The sequence below is a fragment of the Tachypleus tridentatus genome, chromosome 4, assembly GCF_004210375.1.
Source record: "Tachypleus tridentatus isolate NWPU-2018 chromosome 4, ASM421037v1, whole genome shotgun sequence".
NCBI lineage: Eukaryota > Metazoa > Arthropoda > Merostomata > Xiphosura > Limulidae > Tachypleus > Tachypleus tridentatus.
The window spans coordinates 63,903,357-63,927,239 of NC_134828.1; the positions used below are offsets into that span (position 1 = coordinate 63,903,357).

The 23,883-nt window shown below is 31.0% G+C and overlaps 1 protein-coding gene and 1 long non-coding RNA gene across 5 annotated transcripts in view; both read right to left on the bottom strand.

The window, feature by feature from the left end:
• LOC143249282 (rho GTPase-activating protein 190-like) overlaps positions 1 to 1,317 on the bottom strand; it is a 119,902-nt gene extending 118,585 nt beyond the window's left edge. Inside the window, 1 exon segment of the mRNA XM_076498845.1 lies at positions 517 to 1,317. Coding sequence (XP_076354960.1) covers positions 517 to 925 — 409 coding nt within the window. The 5' untranslated portion in view covers positions 926 to 1,317.
• An 8,680-nt stretch (positions 1,318 to 9,997) lies between these two features.
• Positions 9,998 to 23,883, bottom strand: part of LOC143249283 (uncharacterized) — a 42,212-nt gene continuing 28,326 nt past the window's right edge. For 2 of the 4 annotated variants that reach the window (XR_013027707.1, XR_013027706.1), the window contains exon 3: positions 16,677 to 17,178. This is a non-coding gene — a long non-coding RNA (uncharacterized LOC143249283). The other 2 variants (XR_013027708.1, XR_013027710.1) reach the window with 2 other exon arrangements.

The following is a 23,883-nucleotide window of genomic DNA, read 5'->3' on the forward strand; positions in this document are numbered from 1 at the left end:
CAAAAATAACAAGAAATCAATTTCTGCCATTGTAATTCCATATCTATTGCAATCTCAGTTTATCGTTTCTTAGCTTACCACATGACAACGGATTATTTTTTTTATCAAAAATATATCTCTTTACTTAAATTTGCTTTTAATCCTGTCAATGTCAAAAACTGTATTCAATTTTAACCTGTGGAATAAAATGATGCTACATATTGATCTTTCTTATTTTCACTATTGCAGGATTGTGAAAGATAAGTAGAAGTCTTAAACTTTTATTCTATATGGGAAACTAACACAGTTTGTAACATTAAATTGCAAAATAACTATCACTTATAGTTAATAATCAATTAATTGAACAAATATTTGTAGCATAAAAGCATCAACATCAGAACCATCAGGTTTTTAAACTCTGTTCATTTTATACTTATTAGTACCAACTGTCCTTCTACCCATTTATACACTGAAATACAGATGAAGTTCAACAGAAAAACAAGTAGTTACATGCAAAAATTCTTTGTTTACACTTACCCAGTTGGTTTTTACAGATGTACATCAGCTTCTCAGCAGATGTGAGTTTTGTGATACTACATCTTTTATAATATGGATCAGTTTTACCACTCTTGAACGGTTGAAATGATGAATCATCAATGAATTCTGTTTGCTCAACTACATTGAAATGAAAGTCTACTCCTTCATCAGATATTTTAGTTACTTCGCCCCAGTACAAAAAGTGATCATTGTTTACTACACGTCCACTGAAATCTGTCTGACTCAACACTGATATATGGTCCACATAATAATCATCAGCTAGGTGTCGAACAAAACGGTTACACAGACATGACTTTCCTACTCCTGTGCTTCCTTTCTCTTTCTCTGTACCTGAAAGCCCTACAACAGCAATATTAAAGGTTCGAGGCACATCACACTTTTTGGCCATCTCCAGCAAATGGAACAGCCTTCAGGACTCTGATGTCGGTCCTCTCAAACTCAAGCCTTGCTGAAGCAGCTAAATGCATTTACAACTATGACAAATAAATGAGTTTGGTGTTCTGAATAAACACCTTTCTATCTCTTCTTAAAACAGCTATAAAGCAGATTCCATATCTAAGTAAGATGCTCACGTGGTCTCCATGGCAAAGAACAAAAATCCTGTATTAAATAACATCACGTAAACGAATTCAGCACAAAACAGTCCTTCAAAAATTTTCCTGCAAGAAAAAAAAAAGTTCCAAAAGTTTTATTAGTTAGATTTGGCAAAAACAAAATGTTATGCTTCTAAATAACAAAACTAAATAATCAGTTTTTAAAACAAATCCATTTGATGCTTATGTACAAGAAAGTACGTTTACAAAGTTGGCATTAAAGCCCACTGGCCACAAAGGATATCCATTACCACTCAAAATGAGAACTTTAAAAGCTATGATAAAAAAATTAAGAACAACATGTAACAAAGGTATACAATTAATAAATGTTATATATACCTAATTTGTTTCCAAACAGATATTACATACTTAATGTAGTGCATAAGATAGCCCATAATACGATTTAAACAACAAAAAACATTATAAAGTATTAAGATCCTGTTACTCTGAAAACATGATAAGCAAAAACAAACTTGTTTTGCTGCTTCCATAATACCCTAAAAAAACCCAATAATTTACCTACAAGTACTAAAGTGAAATATAAATTAGTACATGTACAAAACATTCCCATACATGTGATAAAAAGGCAGCTATAGACCTAAGTACATTTACTACTTTCTCGTGCTCAATCATGTTCTTACATAAAACTGTTAACATAACAAAATTCCCAATGTACACAAAAACAATACACTAAGTGCAACAGTTCAAACATATGATAAAATCAAAATTACATTTTTATTTTCTAGAATGAATGCAGATTATAACAGTAAATTAACCATCCAAAAATCTAGTCCTCTACGAATCCTGTTCAAACTAGTGCAACAAATCAATAAGCACCCAGAAACAGTATAGCACAAGTCACAGTAAACAAAGTATTGAATTACAACATACACTCACAAAATGAGCTCAATAAAAAATTTTTCATTCAAGTTTTTCCATTAAAATTTCCCTATACACTGTAACAAGGGTACATTTTAGCTACTTTTATAAGAATAAATTAATAAACAAGAAATTTAACACTTACGTATACAGCTTGTATTTTCTGCTTTCAAAATTTTAGTAAAAGTTAAAATCGATATTTTAAAGCTCATGTTAGTATTCTACCTAATTCCCATTTATTTTAAATATGCAATGTAGAACACAAAATAACAATATACAAAAAATACAATATCCTATAACTATTATTATCTGGTCTTCTCATTAACCTCTATGTCAGTTAATACAAATCCTTTCACTTGTTGAGGTAACCTCAGCAATAGCAAATTAAGAAACTGACAAAATAACTAAAAACCTATAATCAGAGCTAGTGTTGTAAGCAGTTACATTAAAATCTATCTTTATTGGTCACAAATAATTCAAAAGAAAATGTGATAAAGATATAATTTTTTAAAGATAGTTTGCACTAAAAGGATGTGACATATAGGTTTGCCTTCCTGGTTTTTCTCCCAGTAAAACAATAAGACTAGGATATAAATTTAAAATTTTTTATAACATTCATTATTAATAATAATCCTTTTCTAAAATGAGGTAACATTAAAAATTATGTCTAATAAATTTTCATTCATTTTGTTCATCATTAGATACACACAATTTAGTTTTCAGTTAATACTTTGTTAAAATTTATTGCATTAAATTATATCTAATTTCTAATATATGAATTTTTGTATTAACTATGTTATGGATAAAACTAAGCTGATAGAGAGTTAAGACAATAATATTTTTCAGAGTAGTTGAAAACCCATTAGGGATTACCTAACAAGTAAATATTAATGTGTCAAAACCTACTTAAAACAATGTCTTCCAAGTGACATATAGTTGTGTGACATTACATCATCAAAAAGTGATTATTTTTGCATTTGATTTTCACTGATCCCATTATATAGATTTACCAGCAAGAAGAATACAACAGCATAATAACTTCACACCTTGTAAGCTGAACAGCACTTCCGGCAAAACTTTTAGCTCAATACCAGAGGCTCTTCTCATTGGCCAAATATACAACAAAGTTTCACTTGAAATGTATATCAGTCTGTTAACATATGTCAGTTACTAGAATACATCTTACTCTGTTGAAAAGTTATATACTGATACCAAGTCTGTATGATATTACATTTTTATAAGACTGAGTATTTTTTACCAGTTTTTCATTACTACATAAAAAGTACAACTTCAAAATTCTACTTGTGCCATAATTTAGATTGCACACTACACTTACAACTTTATTTGAAAATATTGTAAAATATAAATAACATACTTCTTGGTGCTTGAAGATAAGTGTACACTATATACAGCACATGTAATATCAACAATTTGTGACTTTGGCCTTTTAAACATAAGGAACAGTCTAGTTTTATTTTAAGAACATGTTAACTGATAATCCTATGTATAACTTAACTATGACCTTAGCTTCTGACCTCCTGTACACATAAATATACTATTCAAGTATAAGCCAACAACCTCCAAAAGATTAGTGACTTAATCCCTTACACATATGTCACTTTGCAGACAAACAATTCCATACTGAAAATCTCATCTATATAGCCATAATTATACAAGTGTAGTAAATACAAAACTTTAAAAAAAACTCAACATAGTTTTCACATGAAGCCTTTAAAAAATATTAAATATCTGAATATGTGAGCATGTTCAGTAAACTGAAGTAATGACTCTTGAAATTAATGAACAGTGAAAACAAAACTTTTAAAACATTAAGATCATAACTATCCTTATATACATGACTTGGGGGTGTGATTAATTTTCCCATATTAAAACAGTAGATTAGGGACAGAAAATGTTTCAAAAACATTTTAAATGTGGAATACAACACAACTTAAAAATTGAATGTAAAGAGAACACTAAGACAGGCTAAAAACTGTGAAAGAATGAGAAAGAAAGATGATTTATTTTTATATAACTTACCAGGACTTCTGTGACTTTTAAAACTTATCAACGTAGGAATCTACAAAATGACATAAGCAGAATGGGAAGTGAAAACTGTGTACATATTTTTCAGTTTATATAGGTCAATTATACCAGTTAGTTGAGTATATCACCTTAAGCATTAGTTGTATCCTAATTTTTACAATACAGTACAATTTCTTGTAGGTTTATTATATATCCAACTAATGTAAAATCTTATTGAAATTTACTAAATTATACTGGAGATTGATAGGACAAAGGTCTCAAATTTCTTTGTGTTATATAGTGAAGAAAGTAAGTTAAGAGGGTGCAAGTTAGAAAATTTGAAAAAAAAAACAACAACACTTTTCTAACAGGTGACTGGCCAATGAAATAGATTGCTATTGGTTGTAGCTGGCCTAAAAGTTAACAATCAGTTTTAATAGTGCAAAAATAAAAACTGCTCTAACAGATCAAATGTTTTTGTTTTGCTTTTGTAAACTTAAGTTAGTTTACAAATTCAACTTCAAAAATGTATGTGGTAAATAATACATTTGTTTTTCAAAAATATTTTCAATAATACAGGACACTGGCTTTCACATCTGGTAAACTTCACTGTTACAGTAACATTGTGGTTCTAAATAAAAGAAAAATGATTATTTGAAAGCATACAGCCAAATCTGTATTTTATTTTAAAAAATTAAACGTGGTTAATTATTAACATGTCTTACTTTTTACTGTACATCACATTTTATACTACTGTTAGTTTATATTCTTACTGGACTAACAAATAAATCTAATGTCATATAACTAATTGAAAAATGTTTTATTACCCCATTTTAACAGTACTATCACAAACAGTCACTTAGTAAAATAGTAAAGATACGTTAATAACACCGGAACAACCTCAGATCAGACGATTAAAAATCAATTTAACGTTAGTTTAACTATCGTAAAATATTTATATATTAAATAATCAAATATGAAAACATTTCATTACGACTTTTGTCCAAGTATGAATGTTTCCCTCACCTCTCACTCAATTTTTAATTTCGATCTTGTCTACGATTATCAACGACATTTTTGTTTTTCACTTTTCTCAACTAACCACTCTGACATAGTCAGCCATTCCATATCAAAACAGGTCACAACTTGGTTCTCGTGTTATTCCAATGATCCTCAGATTTTAACCCTTATATTCACGCATGTACCAAACATTACTTCTGATAGTAGATAAGATATCATGATACGCATATTAAAAATAATTTTCGATGAGTAACGATAATATTTTCTGAACCATTATGTCACGTCTTTAAATCATGAATTCCTGACACCATATTATAAATCACCAGGCCAAACCAATAACCTTCCTCCACAATTGCGAAGGCTGTAAGTAGCCAGGAAAGACTACGTGATCTCACAACATTTTCCACAGTGGCGCTACAGTCACGATTACTTTTAACCCCCAAATATCTTCGAATATCGAATAAGTACATACTAATTAATGAATACATAATCTGTGATTTAAACATATAATAATATAAAACGAGATAACTGTTGTTTACATATTAATGATAATGCCTCGCTTTAATGCTTTAAAAAATATTTTAATTTAGTTTAGACGATGGGAAGCTTATATGAACCAATAGATTCTATTTTGTCCCAAAACGTTGTTGTAACTTTTAAACTAAAATATATTACAATTCACATGTGAAAATCAAAAAGTACTTCTGTGTACAGTTCTTCATAATAAATAGTAATTAATATATTCATGATGTCACAGGTTCAAGAAGTAGGTCTTAACACAAAACAATTGCGCCTGAAGAAGAAAAGTCCACTTTTGAAAAGAACTCTACCAGCGAATATACATGTACAAAATTTGACAACATAAAGACATACATGCGAGTCGCAAAAAAAAAAAAAAAAAAAAACACTTCTGTATTACACATATTCTACGCCGCATAAAACCATATTAACTTGCATTTATATTAAACATATATCCATAAAATAATAAGTTTTAGACATAAGTATACATACAATCCATTTTGTCGACTTCAAATCCCCATCATATATTAACAGCTTTAATCTTGCCAATAAATTTAAAAATACTTCAGAGGTTTTAAATTTTATTAATCGACACTTTAAGTAACTATATCCTCATACAGTGATTATAGAATAAGTCATAAATATATTTTTTGAAAGAGCTTGCTCATCCATTTTGACAAATTATACAAAATTTGGCTTTTAAGAGTGTAAACTATTATTTTTAATTCATGGAGGACAGTGAGCTTTGATTGTTGTCACTGTTATTTTACATTGTTTCATTATCTTTTAGGATTTATATTACTACACCTGGAATTAGTACTGTACTACTTAATCGTAATATAATGATAAAAATAACTATTTATGTTACAAAATGCGATATAAACTAAAGAAAAAACAAACAGATTATTAAGACAATTACTATTTAAAAACAAATTAGTTAAAAACTTACAAGGGCCTCTATTTCGTCAGTTCACTTATAAACTGCGTATGACACTTATGGCAATTATAAGATTAATTCATAACTGTGTATCTCAACTATAGATTTTGATAAATTCATGGTTTTATACTTGTCCAATCTACCAAAAAAACGTCAATTTTTTCTTCAACAATTATGACAGCATAAAATCAAAACACAAGTCTACTTCAGATGCAACGGCCAAAATATTTATACTTTTTGTTTGTTTTGGATTTCGCGCAAAGCTAGACGAGAGCTATCTGCACTAGCCGTCCCTAATTTAGCAGTGTAAGTCTTGATGGAAAGCAGCTAGTCGCCACCATCCACCGCTAACTCTTGGACTACTCTTTTACCAATGAATAGTGGGATTGACTTAGATTATAACGTTCCCACGATTGAAAGGGCGAACATGTTTTGTGTGGCAGAGATCCGAACTCGTGACCCTCAAATTACGAGTCGAATGCCCTAACAGCCGGGCCTAATATAGTAATTAATGCACTAAGAATTATTTTATTAGACTACAAACGACATTCAAAAGCTGTTGAAAGATAAATCAGATGAAATGTATTAAACATGAGGCGTAGAGAGTGCTATTATTAATACAGGGAAAACAATTAACGCAAATTAGTAGTGCTAAAACACGTCGCAAACAATGACAGAGACTAAGTATAATTAGGATTACACTTTACTCAAATTCACACTTTCTACAATTCTTTAAATAACGGAAATATTTCACACTATTCCCATTACCTATATGATAGAAAGTCCACCATTCAAGTGGATCATACTTTGCTAAAGTGATTAAGTTAGTATACTTTCAAAATCCTAATAGCATATTTGAATAGCAACATTGAAAAAGACATGATTTTGCCACAATTCATTGTTCTGGTCTACGACACGAAAAAACAAATGGACTACCTTTGCTACACAGACAGACCCTGTTCATTTCAGGAAGGTACTAACACTGGACGCCATGTGGAAGTTGAAACCATAGCCATTTCAGCCATAGTGAATGCATAAGATATAGTAGAAGATGGATGCCTACGTTAACACACATACTCGTTCAACAACTCAGTAAAAAAGAATGCCAACAGACATACTATAATTGGGCAGTGCACGAATGTGTTCAATGTGGCATCTGGGTGTGGTTGTAGTATGTGCCTGCAGCATGGAAGCAGCTTTGACTCAGCTGGGTTGTTCCATAAACGATACTTCAACAAACTACAGAAGACACGAATAGCACAAAAGTAAATGGAATATGCCAATAAGCTGCATCTATACATTACAGACAAATCTTTGATATATTGGCCTGACCAAGGGTTTGGAGGGAAAAATCAATGAATCAGAAGACATGACATAATGTCAAGTCATTCCAACCTACCTGACAAGGCAGAAAGAAACTATAGAAACTTATTTGGCAGTCTGTGACCAACAAGATGAGGAATCACTGAAAGTGAAAGTGACTGCCATTTTCCTCAAACATGTAAAATGCCAGCATCTGCTGCCTGATTGATATCGGTGAGATTATTCATCAGTGCTCTAACATGGTCAGGTAGGTAAAAGCTTACATTAAATAGTGTTGGAAAGTACAAAGTATGTACTGCATGGTGAAGTTACTTCTTGATTAAACTTAAGACAGTGATTAAGTAGAATAAATAATAATTGGAAAGAAGAAACACTCCTTACTTTCTGATCTACCACACAGTGGCATCTAAAGAAATGTATGGACTATATTCAGTGACTACTACTCCATTATTGACAGTTAGAATGATCACTGACATTCACAATAATGGGTTGAAATGCTTTTCATTAAAATGAGTGATATTGAGGTACAATGTATATACTGTACTGCAGAATTATTACTCAATTGTTTACCAAAAGTACAAGTTCCTCATTAAATATTGAAGCCACACAGCTGCTTGAGGATGCTAAAGATTTCCTCTATAGTGAGGAGTATTTATTCTTCCAAAAAATGGATGGTGTTCAATTGACATTTACGATTAGTGGGCATACAGATAAAAACTGTGTTACCTGCTAAAGTGAATGTCATGGGAGAGTTCACCAAATTGGTCAATGGATTGTTATTGATGTTTCCTATGGTTGAACTGCCTGTAAAAACTGATGAAAGCCCAAATGCTTCTAGGATGCCTCCAGCATCAGATCATTAAGCTCAAATCCATCTCAAAAAGAGAAGTTTAGCTTCCAAGAGTCCCAGTGTTAGTGGCTGATACCATTGTTGATGAAGCCAAAAAAAATTATTAGCAGGGTGTTTTATCTTGTTTTGTTGCAAAGTGCAGCAGTACCAAGAGAATAAAAGTAAAAAGTTTCCCACTTTTCCATGAAATCACTACAGCCTCAATCCAAATAACAGCTTTTTGCATAAGGTGCATTTAGGGGCATCCAAATTCTATGAAGATAGAGATGCAACTAACTCCAGCATAACATCAATTCCCACAACAAAAAGAAGATTAATATGGTGTAGACAAGTTAAACAGCTTGTCCAACAGATTCCACAGTTAATGGAGCTTGAGAGCTGGACATGCCTGAAGAATGTGTAGGACATATACTCATGCATCTGATGCATTACTGGTGAAGCTGACAGAGAAATCCCAGAAGAGGCCAAACAAAGAACTCTCAATCAATATATTCAAGATGATCAAGAATCAGATTACAATAGATCAGGTTCCAGTGCTCAAGTGCTGTTGTTACAATACGACACCCAAGTAGTTGGATGCCTGGGCTCTCAACAACTGTAAAAATCAGTTAAGACAAAAGGCAACTCCTCTTTTGAGATAAGAGGAGACCTTGTACTTACAAATCAGGCTATTCATAGCTAATTAAAAGTTCATAAAGAAATAAGCAGCCATTAAGATGTCCATAATCACCAATCATAATACAAATGTGATACTGGAAGCTCTCTTGTAAGATTTAAGGTAAGCAGCATGAAGTCTTGGCCCCAGTTTTAAGTGAGTGTGTATTTCTGTTATATCTAAGATATTGTAATTTATTTTGCATATTTTAAACTAAAGTGCTCTCTGATTTCTACTACATGAATGTATTTGTTATTATGCACAAAGCTACATAAAAAACTATCTGTGCTCTACCTACCATGGGTATTCAAGAAGTTGGAGCCTCACATTTTTTTTTTGTATGTGTGTAGCTTGTTTTTGTAAGTTATAGAACCCTTGGTTTTTTACACATGTAACCATGTGTGAAAGAGTATACAACCAAAACTGTTACTCAGTATATTCACTGATAAAAGGTGTACAAAGTTTTCATTGTCTTTTCATTATAATGCCAACGAGGAAATGGTTCAAGTGTATTTTAGTTACATAATCTTGTATTTCTGGTATTTACTTTTTTTTAATAAAGAAAAAAATATTTATGTCTTACAACATAGTTTTAAAATTTAAATGTTTCTCATGATTTTAACATTGATATTTTGAATTTTATTAATTTGTTTTACTTTATTTGACTGCATACACTTTTTAAAATAAAAGAAAAAAGTAGAACCAGAAAATTATTTTCCTCAGTAAAAGTGAATTGACATTTTCTTTATTAAAGTAATTGTATTAGGGTTCCTCTATTCTAAAATAGGGGACCTTTGTTAAAGGTTAAATTTTCAATTATGTTTTTGTTGTTCTTAAAGAGTTTTCTTCCACTTTTCATTTTTTCTTGTGGTTACTTCTTAGTTAATCCGCTCTTAAAATGAAAAGTGTATCAATGCATTTTAGTCATATCTTTCCTTGAAATACATTGCTCGAATGTATTTGTGCACTGGTTTTTTTCCGTGTTAAAATATCTGCTGGTATGATCTGTGTTAAAAGATTATCTTTTTTGTATTTTTATGAATTTTTTTATTGATTGATAAGTTGTTTTAATGTACTAGTTTATTGTAAATTCAGTTAACTTTTAATATAATTAAAGATTTGTTATTAAGTATTTGGTTATTTAAGTATTAATGTGAAAGGGTTTTATTATGATACAATGTATAATTTTGCATTTTAAATTATTTATTAACATGTTTTATCCAGTATTATAATGTGTGGCAGTTCACTGTTAAAGGGTTGTGTCATTTGAGGAAAGTTAACATGCTGTTTGATTATTTCACATGTTTAAAGACTACTGGTCTCAAAGTTAATTGATGAGGACAAGTCTGAAACATAAGGAGGAAAAGTGTGATGTGCAAGCGTATCAGTTCTCTACTTGTTTTTAGTTATGTAGACATCTCTAATATTTTTAATTTTAATTTTATGCAGTATTAGCATAACCATGTAGTCTGAAAAGTCAGTGAGGTTTTTTTGGTCTAGTTTCTTTGTTCTCTTATAGCAGATAAAGTCTTTTCTGGCAAAAGAGATACTGCAGTAACAAAGTCTTTTTGTTGAAAGTATTAGCAACTGGAATGTCCTTTGCTTGTCACATCAACACTGTCTGTATGTCATGCCTCAATGCTGAAAAAAAACAAAAGTCTCAAGGTGACAATATCAACTAAACCCAGTTTATCTATTAAATTCAAGAACACTTTCTTAGTTTAGAGATCCAGTTAGAGTACTTTGAGTAAAGATATACTTTAAGATTAACATGTCTAGCTTGAAGTACGTCTATCACAAGAGAGAGAAAGTTGTGAATATAATCAGGTATGGCAGAAGTGATGGTCTTTTTGTGTGCGCAAGTACGTAAAATGCATTTTTATTTCACTTAGATATAATAAATCTTAATTTTTTTAATTTTCTCTAGTTGCATTATTTTTTTACAACACACAGAATAAAAAACACAGTCAAAGTGTTAAGTACAGAATATGCTCCTTATTTTCTAAATGAATCTGCTCTCACTCATAGGTCTTATTATCTGATGCATGTTAAGAAATCAGTAAATCGTAAGAGTACATTGGTGCAACTTTAAAGAATCAAATAAAAACTGAATTTAAACAAAAAATAAAGTTATCAGATTACATTTAACACTAAATACAGATAGGTTGTTCATTCTCAATTGGGAAAGCCAACTAAAAAGATGAAATTCTTCAAACAAAGTTAAATTCCTCAGGAATATGGGAATGTAACATTTGAATTCCTGATTATTTATTCACAGATGAATTTCATCTTAATTCATATACAGGATATTTTAAAGTTCTTTCATAATTTGGAAAAAGCAAAAGTTACATACTGTATGAAGTATATGAAATATTCTAATGAAACTAATATTTTTTAATATATTACTGGTCTCTATGAAAGAAAGAAATGTGTTTCTAGTATTAAGAAATGTATAAGAGGTTCTAAAGGTGTTTTATTATGCAGTGTATATGATACAAACTTCAAAGAAATGTGTATTCATATGCATAATTTCTTATAAAAATAACAAATGTGTGGTTATGTATAACTACAACTATGTAAAACATGGAGAACATCTCACCATCGCCCATTTTTGTATAAAATAACTCTGTGTATAATTATTTTTTTATTTTACCATAATACATGAATCAAAAGTATAAGTTATTTAAACACACTGGTCCTCAATTCAAAGTGAATGAAATAACCTGTAATATTAAGCCACAAGTAAACTGTAGTATTAGCCCAAGGAAATCATACTTAAAAGACACAAAGAAGCCCAATAACTTGAGAATTTCAAAAGGTAACCCTTACATTTTAGTAATGTTCTTAATTGTATAATGAGGGTTAATCTTAAGAAAGCAATTCAGTAAACTTTTTCTTTATATTTTCAAAGTCCATATACACATTCTTCTAAAATTCACCAATTTTTCTGCAAATAATTGAGTTGGAGCATTGGAAGGACTGAAAATTCAACATCAAATGTCTTGCAGAAAAACAACAACCAAATTCTCCTACCTCGACTGAGTTTGAAGCAAAGACAATACAATGCATCACACTATAAAACAACCTTTTTTTAACATTCATAAGTAACATTTAAAGCTTTTAAGGTCAAGTATATTTTGACATTTTTACCAGAGTATGTTTAAAGCAGATTAATATACATTTCAACCTCCAAAATCATCCTGTCCTCAGTTATCTTGTTCCATATTACAAAAACATGGTATTATATATATCAACAGTGTCATTCTCATTACAAAACAAAGGGTAGAGAATGCTGTTACAATTGTGCTTCACTTGAGCCTCCAGTGGAAAGATCATTTTGCAATATGTTAAAATAATTTTATCTGTGAGGAAAGATTTGTGATACCATAGCTGAATGACCTAGTTCTTTAAGTAATTAGGACAAGAGGAAATTAGTGACTGCATTTTTGTACTAACAACATATGCTCAACACATACAGAAATTCTGAAAAAGTTCATATGCTAATGAGATAGAAAACATACAATAATCTTGAATATCATATTTAAATTTATATTAAGAGCTGTCATTACAAGTTATTCATCACATATCTAATAGCTCTTATGTTGGTCATGATATTATGGATATTAATAGTATGATTATAATTTTAGATCAAACTATAGTGCCTTTCAAATTTTCTAATTTAACTGTTTGTTTTACATTCTTCTCAAGATAACACATTCAAACTTCTACACACTTCTTAATTCAGAAAACAAAAGGGGAGAGGCATGCATAATTATTTTACGAGTTTCTGTGTATGCATTCTTTCACCTATATGTAGCTTCTTATTAAACCTGAACTAACTAAAATTTAGGTTTCAACATTTGTATGAAAATACATTTAAAAGATAACATAATGAAACTATCAATCTCTACTCATGAATATAATCTCTATTCAATTTTGTGTCAAAAGTTATAATACTAGCTGACTAAATGTTTCTAAAAATCTAGAAAATTTCATAAAATAGGCCACTTAATTCACCAAATGGAACAATATTAATGAAAATGCTTGCTTATACAATCATCCATCTTAAAGCACCTGATCATGGCTTATAATACATCACAAGATTTGCACAAGATAATGTTTAAAGAGAAAATTAAACTTTCCATTTAGTTTGGTTAACATACATTTTGTAACAAGTAGGAAAGAAATTTTAGTGAAATTTATTTTCAGTCTTGTATCATACAAGCCATTTTTTTCCCTTGTACAATCAGTGTTGGGTATGACTCACTGTGCATATTAAAAATAAATTAAAACTGGGTATATAAAAACCCTTAAACAGGGATCATAAAGTAATGAAACAAGGTTGGAGACATTGCAGACATTATATGCTTAAACTACAAACCCCAATTTTGACTTCAAATTGTTAACTGAAACAAAACTTGGTAGAGTCAAAGTAGAGATTTGTGGCTTTAAGTAAATAATGTCTACAGTATCTTCAACTTCATTTCCTTACTTTTTTATAATCCCCATTTGCAGGTTTCTAGATTCCCAATTTTTTAAATTTATCTTGTTTGGTGGCTTTTTTATGCCTAACTATGGGCAAAGGATTATTTGATATTGTAGCTAATTTTATAATAAACACTGCTAGTAACCAGCTGATACAGTTAATGATGATACACTGTAGCTGTTGACTATTTGATTGCATTAGTTCAAGATGTAAAATATTAAGCTGCAGTTGGAGACGTTCATGAAGATTTGTGCAATAATACAGTGAAATTTATAGTTTGTGTAATTACATTATCAACATACGATGCACAGTAACTGATAAATACATGTCTATACTAACACAGAACCCCAACTAAACACACATAAAATGACAAATTACATAGACAACAAGGTCAAAGTCTATACTAACACAGAACCCCTTTTGCATATAAATTTCTCAACAAGTGGGTTTCTCGTCATCACTGACACATGAAAAGCATGTGTGTGTGTTTTCTTACAGCAAAGCTACACCAGGCTATCTACTGTGTCCACCAAGGGGAAATTAAAGTAATTATTCTACATGTGTGTGATAAAATTTAATATTGTGATTTTTTTTCACCCTCCACTTCATACCTAATGTAGTGTTGGCTCTGTATAAAGACAACTATTGTACAGTGTACAAAGCATCGAGTATCTACACGTTACAGTAATCTGGTAATCCCTGTTTCACTTTGTACTTAAGCTTTTTATAGAAACAACATATATTTGTAAGAAAGCTAACATCAAGAGGTAATAATAGCAATGTTTATACTATGATTATTTATGTAAAATATAGAAGCAAATACCTTTTCAATATCTCTACAGCCTTCACAGTGCCTTATTTAGTATTCTATAAAAGGTTAGTGTACAATATACTAAGCTGTTTTTGTTATAAACTGGCAAGAGAATAATAATAACAATCACAAATAAACTGCTTTGAATGAATTTTCTTTTCCTTTTAAATCTAACATGCATCTATTTGTAAATTTTTGATGTGTGTGTACAGTCTTAGCAATCAACACTAAAGATTTTAAAGTTTTGTTTGAACTGTATCTTTATTGTTTGAGGTACTTTTTGCCAGAATGTTCTATTAGGGTTTTGTGGCAATTCCTTGCAATCCCTATTGTTTTTTTGTAGTTAAGCACAAAGCTATGCAATGAAATATTATGTTCTGCCCACAACTGGTATCAAAACACAGATTCTAGTATCAGAAGTTCACAAACATACCACCATGCCCCTATCATGAACCACTACTGTATACACACATATGCTTCAAATTCTGTTCACAAGCATATAGGAAAGATGTTTCGTTGATTAACCCTCATAATGTTGAAAGATGATTTTAATTTCTTCAGAATTGTTTTTTAAAAATACAAACAAACTTAGTCATTCACTCCTGAAAAAAACACACTAAACTTAACGAAATACACTCTAATACTAATCAGGTTTTTCACAGTAATGTATATTTTCATTATAATCAAATGTGTTGTAGTGTTTTGATGAGTTAAACAACTATTAAAACGAGATATTACTTTGTTACTAAATTTATTCCAGTAAGGTAACTGTAGAAATTCTCATATTTTTGATAATAATGTTGTAATATTTTGATGAGTCAAACAACTATTAAATATTTCTTTAGTAATGTTATTCCAGTGAGGAAGCCACAAAAGTTCTTAATTAAGCATGAGTAATATCATCAAGTACGACTAGAAAATGCACGCAAAAATGAAATGAAAAGTTAATGTTGTTTAATTTATGAATATTTAGAAGTTAACTGTCTAAAAGAAGCTGTACTTCAGCACATTGTTCCCTTGAATTGTGAAACTTTATTGCACCAGCTATGAAAAATGATTATAAATTTACCAACTTACAAGGGGTAAGTAGAGAAGTATAACAACGTATCAATCAATGTCAAAGAGGTTCTTTGCTCAACATTTGTTCTCATAGGATCAGCTGTAATAGGAGTGTGTGTGTGTGTGTGTGTGTGTGTGTGTGTGTGTGTTATAGCAAAGCTACATTGGGCTATCTGCTGAGTCTACCAAGGGGAATCAAACCCCTGATATTTGCATTGTACCAGCAGGGGACATAATAAGAGAGAGAGCAGTGATTGAGATGCTGATTTTATTGTTGTCACTATATTAATCAAACAGTCCAAATTAAAGTCCAGTAAACAGTCATTATTAACTTGTAATATTGTCTTCAAATAACTATCATAAATTGTTTTACTTCACCAATGTGACATTGAAAGTAATTTTGAATGCTGACTTCAAACAAGCATATCACATCTGAATTTAAATAAAGAAGCTATATAAACTTTGCTTATTATTAAGCATGAAGCTACACATTGGATTATCTGTGCTGCACCTACAGACTTCAAAACCCATCATTTCAGTCAAGTGACCTGGGAGAACCACGTACACTCTCTACTTCTCTCCTTGGCTGTTTATTTGGTATGTAAGTGTAGTAGATGAAGCTCACGTTTATTCTTCAGTATAATTCAGTCCAATAGTTAGAAAAACACATCATGCGATGTTTAGTGCTATTAGCTTTCAAACATACTGTTGAACCATTGGGATGCATTGCACATGGTAATTGTGCAAAATGCTTAAGAGGCTTATTAGTCATGACACCAAGGCTTAGAAAACTACAAGGGCTCTCATATATAAACATACTGAATAGATATAGAAATATGGTAACTTAAACTACACATAAAAGTGATAGATGTTAAGTTGATTAATATCTTAAAAGCCTAGTAACACACATAGTTAACCTACCGATTATGAAATAAATGTTTGTAACATTAGCTGTGTTACTGATCTGTAGTGACTGGAAAAAAAAAAAAAAAAAAGAGGGTTTGAAATTAATACATCAAATAAAGGATTAATAAAAAATTGTCTTTAAACACAAATTCATTTCATTACATTAAATTGCATGCATTGTACCAAATTGAATTTTACTTCATTCACCCTTTTCTGATTATTGTATAGCATACCAATAAATTTCAGTATACTTTAGAATGTTGAAACCAGTCACAATCCTTAATCCAAATTCATCCACAGAATGTTACGTGCCCACATAGTAACTACCCATTGTTCACTCTCTGTTCCACTTACTCAAAAATAATAACAACACTGCACAACAAAATTTTCGTTTCTTGAACACTGTTGTGTGTTCCTTATAGATTTTTAGCTGCTGATCACGAAAATAATATCAAAATTTGCCAATCACGTACAGTTTCATCGAAATCTTCAGTTTTGCTACAATGGAAAAATGATATCAGGGCAACTGGAATCCATCAATGCTTGCTGATTACTGTTGGACACTGCGACGTGATGCACTGGACATTGAATACAAATGAAAATCAGGAGCAAAACAATTATGTTGAACTTAACAGCGTATTAGAAACATAAATGCAATTAAATACGTTATTGCAGGTAAACAGTTAACTGTCTATTTCTCAGATTTCCTACATGATGAAGCAAAACCAAAACTATATTTGTGCATACCTGTCACAATCAACAAAAACTTTTCAGGAAGCAAAACTTTTCAAAAGTTTTGTTGTGCAGTGTAATTTTATTAATTTCTGACTAATTATTTATCTTTATCTATAACACAGTTATTTTGTGCATAATATAAAAAAGAGGTTAAACCTATTCAGAAACATAACAAACAGTAGCTACAACATTTACAGAAGCTTTGGCACTAACCTCAGTTTGGCCAATATTTATACATAGTCACAGTACAACCTTGTTTTCTAATTTGGCTGGAACCACTAAACATGACTACAGTTAATACAAATATTTTCTTAAACCCTAGGGGTTATATTCACTATTAAATATTCTGGCCACTGTTGTGGTATGAATATCATAAATAAATCATTTTTCATCACATTTTGTGTATGCCAACAGTTTCTAAATTATTCTTTCAGTTAAATAAAAAGTGTTTTTTTATCATTTTTTTTAGTGTCACCCATTTCATGATAAGCACACATCTTGTGATCAGATATTGTTCTGGCTTTATGAACAAGATTTCTTACCGGCATAAGTAAAATCAACTAGTATGACTAGGAGATCCAATGGCATTGTAGACAGAGTGAAAGTTCTAATAGGTCTGCTTAGTGACAATGTCTAAAAACAATAATTATTTCTCAATGATGTCAAAAAACCCACTTGTAGAGAAATATATTTGTAAAAACGGCTCGTTTGGTTGAGAAAATTTTTTTTATCACACCAACATTATTTATAAAATACAATGTGATAACTGCCTCAACTTCTATGTTGGAGAAACAAGTAGAAAAATGGAAACCAGATTCAAAGAACATAAAAAGTCACCTTCACACGTTTTCGAACACTGCAAGTCAAATAAACACAACATAATCATAGAAAACACTCAAATACTAAATAAAGAAACAAACACAAAATTAAAAAAGCCTTACTTATACAACAACTTAAGCCCAAAATAAACCAATACAAAGGAACACCTTTATATCTATATTAAAAAAATAATATAATAAATAATAAAAATAATAATATAAAATTATATATTCAAACATCTAAGCCCGCCCTCTACAATCTGACACTCAGTTACACAACCCCTTTCAAACATGTGGTCAGCTTCCGGTCAGTTATCTCTCTCTCTCTTTCTTTGTGAACCTGACGATGACCGAAGAAGGTCAAACGTTGTTCATTCATTTACGTAAAAAATATTCTCAACCCAAATGAGCTGTTTTTACAAAAATAATTATTTCTATAATATGAGTAGTTTTGAAACCATTGTATATGTAGAATATGACAAACAAAATATATGAATAAAAGTATGTCAGATTATTGTGTTAATGTGACATGAAAGTATGTTTAGAATTGTTTTTATTAAAACATCAAACATCAAATTTACATTTAAGTGTAATAACCAGAATGTAGCTATGTTGATATACATATAACTTTTGATCATATTGAGAACAACCAATAACCAGTTAAATTTTTAAACTTAATATATTTGTAATCATGATATGCTATTTGAACTTCCAAATATTATTTTGAAAACCAAACAATTTTTTGTAGGTATTCTTGCTTACAAACTTTAGTGTGTATAACTATAAAACAGAAATTAATGCATACACAGTAATTTTTTCTACTCACATACAAACAAAACACCATGTTTAATATTTTATAGCTGATAATAATTGGTACTGTAGCTTAAAGTAACACATAACAAATATAAGTATTCTATTTATCATCATAACTAATTCTTGGAATGTACATGTCAAACCTCTAATATGTGAAATTGGAAAGTCTGCTGAGATGAAAATTACAAAAATAAAACTAAAGACCAAGTGCAATAACCAGAATTAACATTCTGGCTAGTAGCATATACACACTTACATACAGATATCAGATTGTTGTTTGCCATTTAAACACTACTGTTATTTTGTTTTTTCTGTTGTTATTAATTTCTGTCTCTTACATAATCAGTTTTAGTAGCTAGCTTTAAAATGACTTTGCAGTTACAAATTCATCTGAAAACTCAAGAATTTATTGCAAAAATAAAATAAAATTTTATAAATCATTTGTCTAAAACTTTTTATTAAAATACATTACTTACTCAAATCAGTTCTTTATTTACTACACTAAAAATGTTTACTTTGCAACTTCTTTTGATGAAAACCTTTTATCAGATAATTCAGTTGTCTAAAGTTTAAACAAATATCTAAATTATATTACATGTCATCTTACAGTTTATGCTAGGTGATTTCTTACTTTTCAACATCAATTCTTAAGAACTTAATGCTGTATTTTATGGAATATGCTAATGAAAAAGACATATTGTAAACTTCTTCAGCTGATAATTCTTGATTCACAAGGAATTAGTACTCCATTTAGAGTAACAGACTATTGTTGAATGTGTCATCAGATCAAAAATACCTCCACAAGGAAGAAATATTCTACTTAATTTATATCCTGGTGACAAAGACAAACATAAAATTTAGAACTGAACAAATTTTAAGAAAAATAGTCAATTACTAGTTGTTTTTCAAGTAAATAGACTATTACAGTTGAAATAACGTTTATTTTTATTTTTCATTTATTTTTAAGATAAATAAATTCATTGTCATCCAAGACATTATTTGTATAAGTGGACATAAGAATCCAAAACATACAACATATGCACATAAATATATTGATAGTAAACTGTTTTTGCAAGCAGTCTACAATAAAAAAATTATCTGCATGTTCATCAATGCTACGTTTATTTAAAACAAAATGTGTACATTTCATTTGCAGTTGAGCGAAATCAAACAATGGATGCAACACCATAATAACTTTAATGACTTTTAAACTGGACCAGTTAAGTGAAAGGTGTCTAAAATTCTTCTCAAAGTTACTTCACTGTTATCCTAAACAAAGTACTACTTTGTCAGCTTAAAAAGTACATAACAACCTGAACAGTTAATTTACATGAATGATAGTATCTACACCAGCTTGATTTAACTTGAAAACTTTGACACTGGCTTCCCCACTTCTGAAAACAGAATTTTATACAACACTAAACCAAGGCTAGGACTAGTTGAAACTTATTGTCTTGTAAATTTGGTTATATCTGTTGAAGATACTGTTCCTTTTATGAAAATTCCAATTTTGTTAATACGACTGTTATTTACTTTATTGTGAAGCCTCTGTTTCTCGTAATAAAAAAAAAACTGTTTTACTATGATTAATCTAACTACGTCCGTGCCTCCCCAAAAAAAAAATTAACATTTCTAATATGACAACAAAAACTTCTAAATTATTCCTGCTTGGATAGGTTACATAGACATTTCATTTTCGGAGTCATTAAACATTTAACTGTTGTTTCATTGTAAACACTTACATACATATATCATCGAAACACATTCTATGGTGAGACACTATAATTACGCATGCGTTTTTGAGCAATGCCGAATATTTAGTGGTGAGACATCAATTATGTGCAATACTACATCGTTCTGGCTGAGTACCAGACATTGGTCTCTACTCTTACACGTGCGCAATGAAGGGAAAGTATTGAGGTAGAAAGGGGTCGAATTCGCTTCGTAGCCATAAACATTTAAATGTGAGCAAAAATATATACTTAAGTAGTTTCATATATTTATTCTTAATCTGAACTATTTAAAATCAAGGTCTTACTTTTTGTGACTCTGTCGGTAATTATTAAAATATGCACAACTAACTGGTGGTTGAAAGCGAATTCCCCCCTTTAAAAAACTTAGTTGTGCGACTGTACTCGTACCTATTAAATTAAAATACCTATTTTTACCCTGCTGAACGACAATAAACTACAGATTTGCAAAACCAACTTTGAAGCCTCCGATATTTTTCATCAATAAATTTATGGACGAGTGATAAATAAAAACCAACAGTTCTCAACATTTAGTGATCGAAAAGACCACAGTGTTACAATGTCGCTTAACATTGCACATAAGTACTTAACGTTAAAACGTCAAAAAGCGGAGTATGTGATAGAGAATATCTGATAAATGAAAGTGGGAACTACAACGAGAAAGTGTTATAAACCTAAAATTATTACAGATAAGATGGAAAAGTTATTTTCCTTTAAATGTATAAATTAACAACTACTTGTGTGGGTGTGTTTAAATAATGATAGTCGCAACTGGATCTACAGTGTGTTCGGAAAGTCACTGTGTACTTGTATATTTATTAACATACAGAACTGCACAGTGACTTTCTGAACACCCTGTATAAGGTATACATGAATGTAACCAATTTAGTCTTTCTGTATTAAACTATTTCTAGCACACTTTATTTGCAGAGCTTTATTAAACCAACAACACGCCACACATAAATGAAACCCAATAAACAGGTATATATATATATATATATACACACCAAACACGTGTATACACACAGACACACACACTTGAACGAATCAATGAACTATTTACAGAGCATAGTAATAGGGGAAACCTTTAAAAGTGCACATGAAATGACACATATTGTAGGTTTTCTGCAATAATGGATCAATAGATATGTTGTATATGATATATCAGTCCTCAAAATCTCAAATAATATATACCATATTATGATAGTAAGTATTCACAATTATTATTAGTTTAAAGCTTGACAAAAGGAAAACGTTCGACAATAAGTTTAATAAACTGCTGGAAGAACAAATAAATTTTGAAAGTGTAATGGGTGTGCGTGTGTTACATATTCATTTTTCATCAGAAGTGAAATTGTTTGTTTATTTAAAACTAAGCACAAAGCCACACAATGGACTAACTGTTCTCTGCCCACCACGGGTATCGAAACCTGGTTTCTAGCACTGCGAGTCCGCAAACATACCGCTGTGCTACTGAGGGGCAAGTTATAATGAAACCAATCTGTGTTGTTGAGGTTTAACCATTCTTTGGCTGGCCCTACTCTTTACTGTATGTATACATATAGATATATATTCACACACAACTATTAACACCAGTTGGTCCACTGCATAATATCAAATAATGAATATGGCGAAATATTCTAACATCACTCAAAACCTCATAGATGTTGTATACACATCACCATTATAAGAAACCTAATAGCATTCCTTTCGCTCGCTTACACAAGCTGTGCTGTTTCGCCTTAAATAGGCGAAACTACTGGCTCCAGCAGAAGATACTCTTTGGTTTGTTTTGAATTTCGCGCAAAGCTACACAAGGGCTATCTGCGATAGCCACCCCTAATTTTGCAGTGTAAGACTAGAGGAAAGGCAGCTGGTCATCACCACCCACCGCCAATACTTGGGCTACTCTTTTACCAACGAATACTTGGATTGATCGTTACATATTAAAGCCTCCACGGCTGAAAGGGCGAACATGTTTGGTGTGACAGGGATTCGAACCCGCGACCCTCAGATTACGAGTCGAGTACCTTAACCACCTGGTCATGCTGGGCCTCACAAGATACGGCCAATCAAGGATTGTATTAGGTCTACATCTCATTCTCTTTTCAGTTTCACCTCTGGTGAAAAAGAAATATTTAACGTATACAGAGATGCCAACTATTTCAAATGACTGAGCGTTATGATTGTAGACAGAGGACGTACAGATTTCGTACAACCGCTGGATACAGTTTTGAGTCATCCATGTCTGTGGATCTATCTGTGGCTAAACTGTAAACACTGTTAGTAAGTATGCTTGAAATCATTTTGTCATCTTCACAACCCAACATTTGTACAATGGCTGTAGTTTTGGTTCCAGCACAGCCATATTGTTTCGCGATATATGAGTCTGGGAACATTTTTCTGAAAAGATGCCCTGCATGATCGGCGACAGCTAGGGGTATATTATGAGCCATGACGTGAACATAATTTCTGCATTTATGGTTTCATATTCTGAATTCTTACTCATAAGTGTCGTTATTTGCATCATTTTTGTCTTCGCCTAAGCCTTTTGTTGGTGAGATGCCGATTTTGTATGTCTGGAACAATCGTTTATCCCGCCATGCGCCACAGAAAAATCGATGTAACAAACTGTACAAAACCCATGATTGTTACTGGCTTTTGATGCAATGACCGGATATTTTGCACTATACTTTTCCCTAAATTTTTGATTCACAGTTTTACTCCTTTTAGATTTGCCAGAAACAAGAAAATCTGGTAAACGAGGCCTCTTTTTTTTTCCATCTTGTGAACGATCGCATTGGTGTTTCTACGCCGCTTCGAAAACGAGAAATACCCATCTACGCAAGCGCTGTATGGCTTACAAGCACTGATGACGTAACTATGGATTCCCCCACGTACCCAGTATGGAGAAGCACCGCACTCAAACTATTGGAAGACGTCGGAGATACAAATATTTTTTATTATTTCAAGCACAAACATGATTATCGCAAGTAGTCATTTGAACTATGTCTTTTATTTATTATGAAAATTTATTTGTATCTTACTAGAAATTTTCTTTTCACCCCTTTCAAGCCCTGGGGGAACGATTTATCACTTTATTTTATAGGCCTATATATTATATAATAATTTGGGAGTTGCAGCAAGTCGTAATATTTGTCTGTAT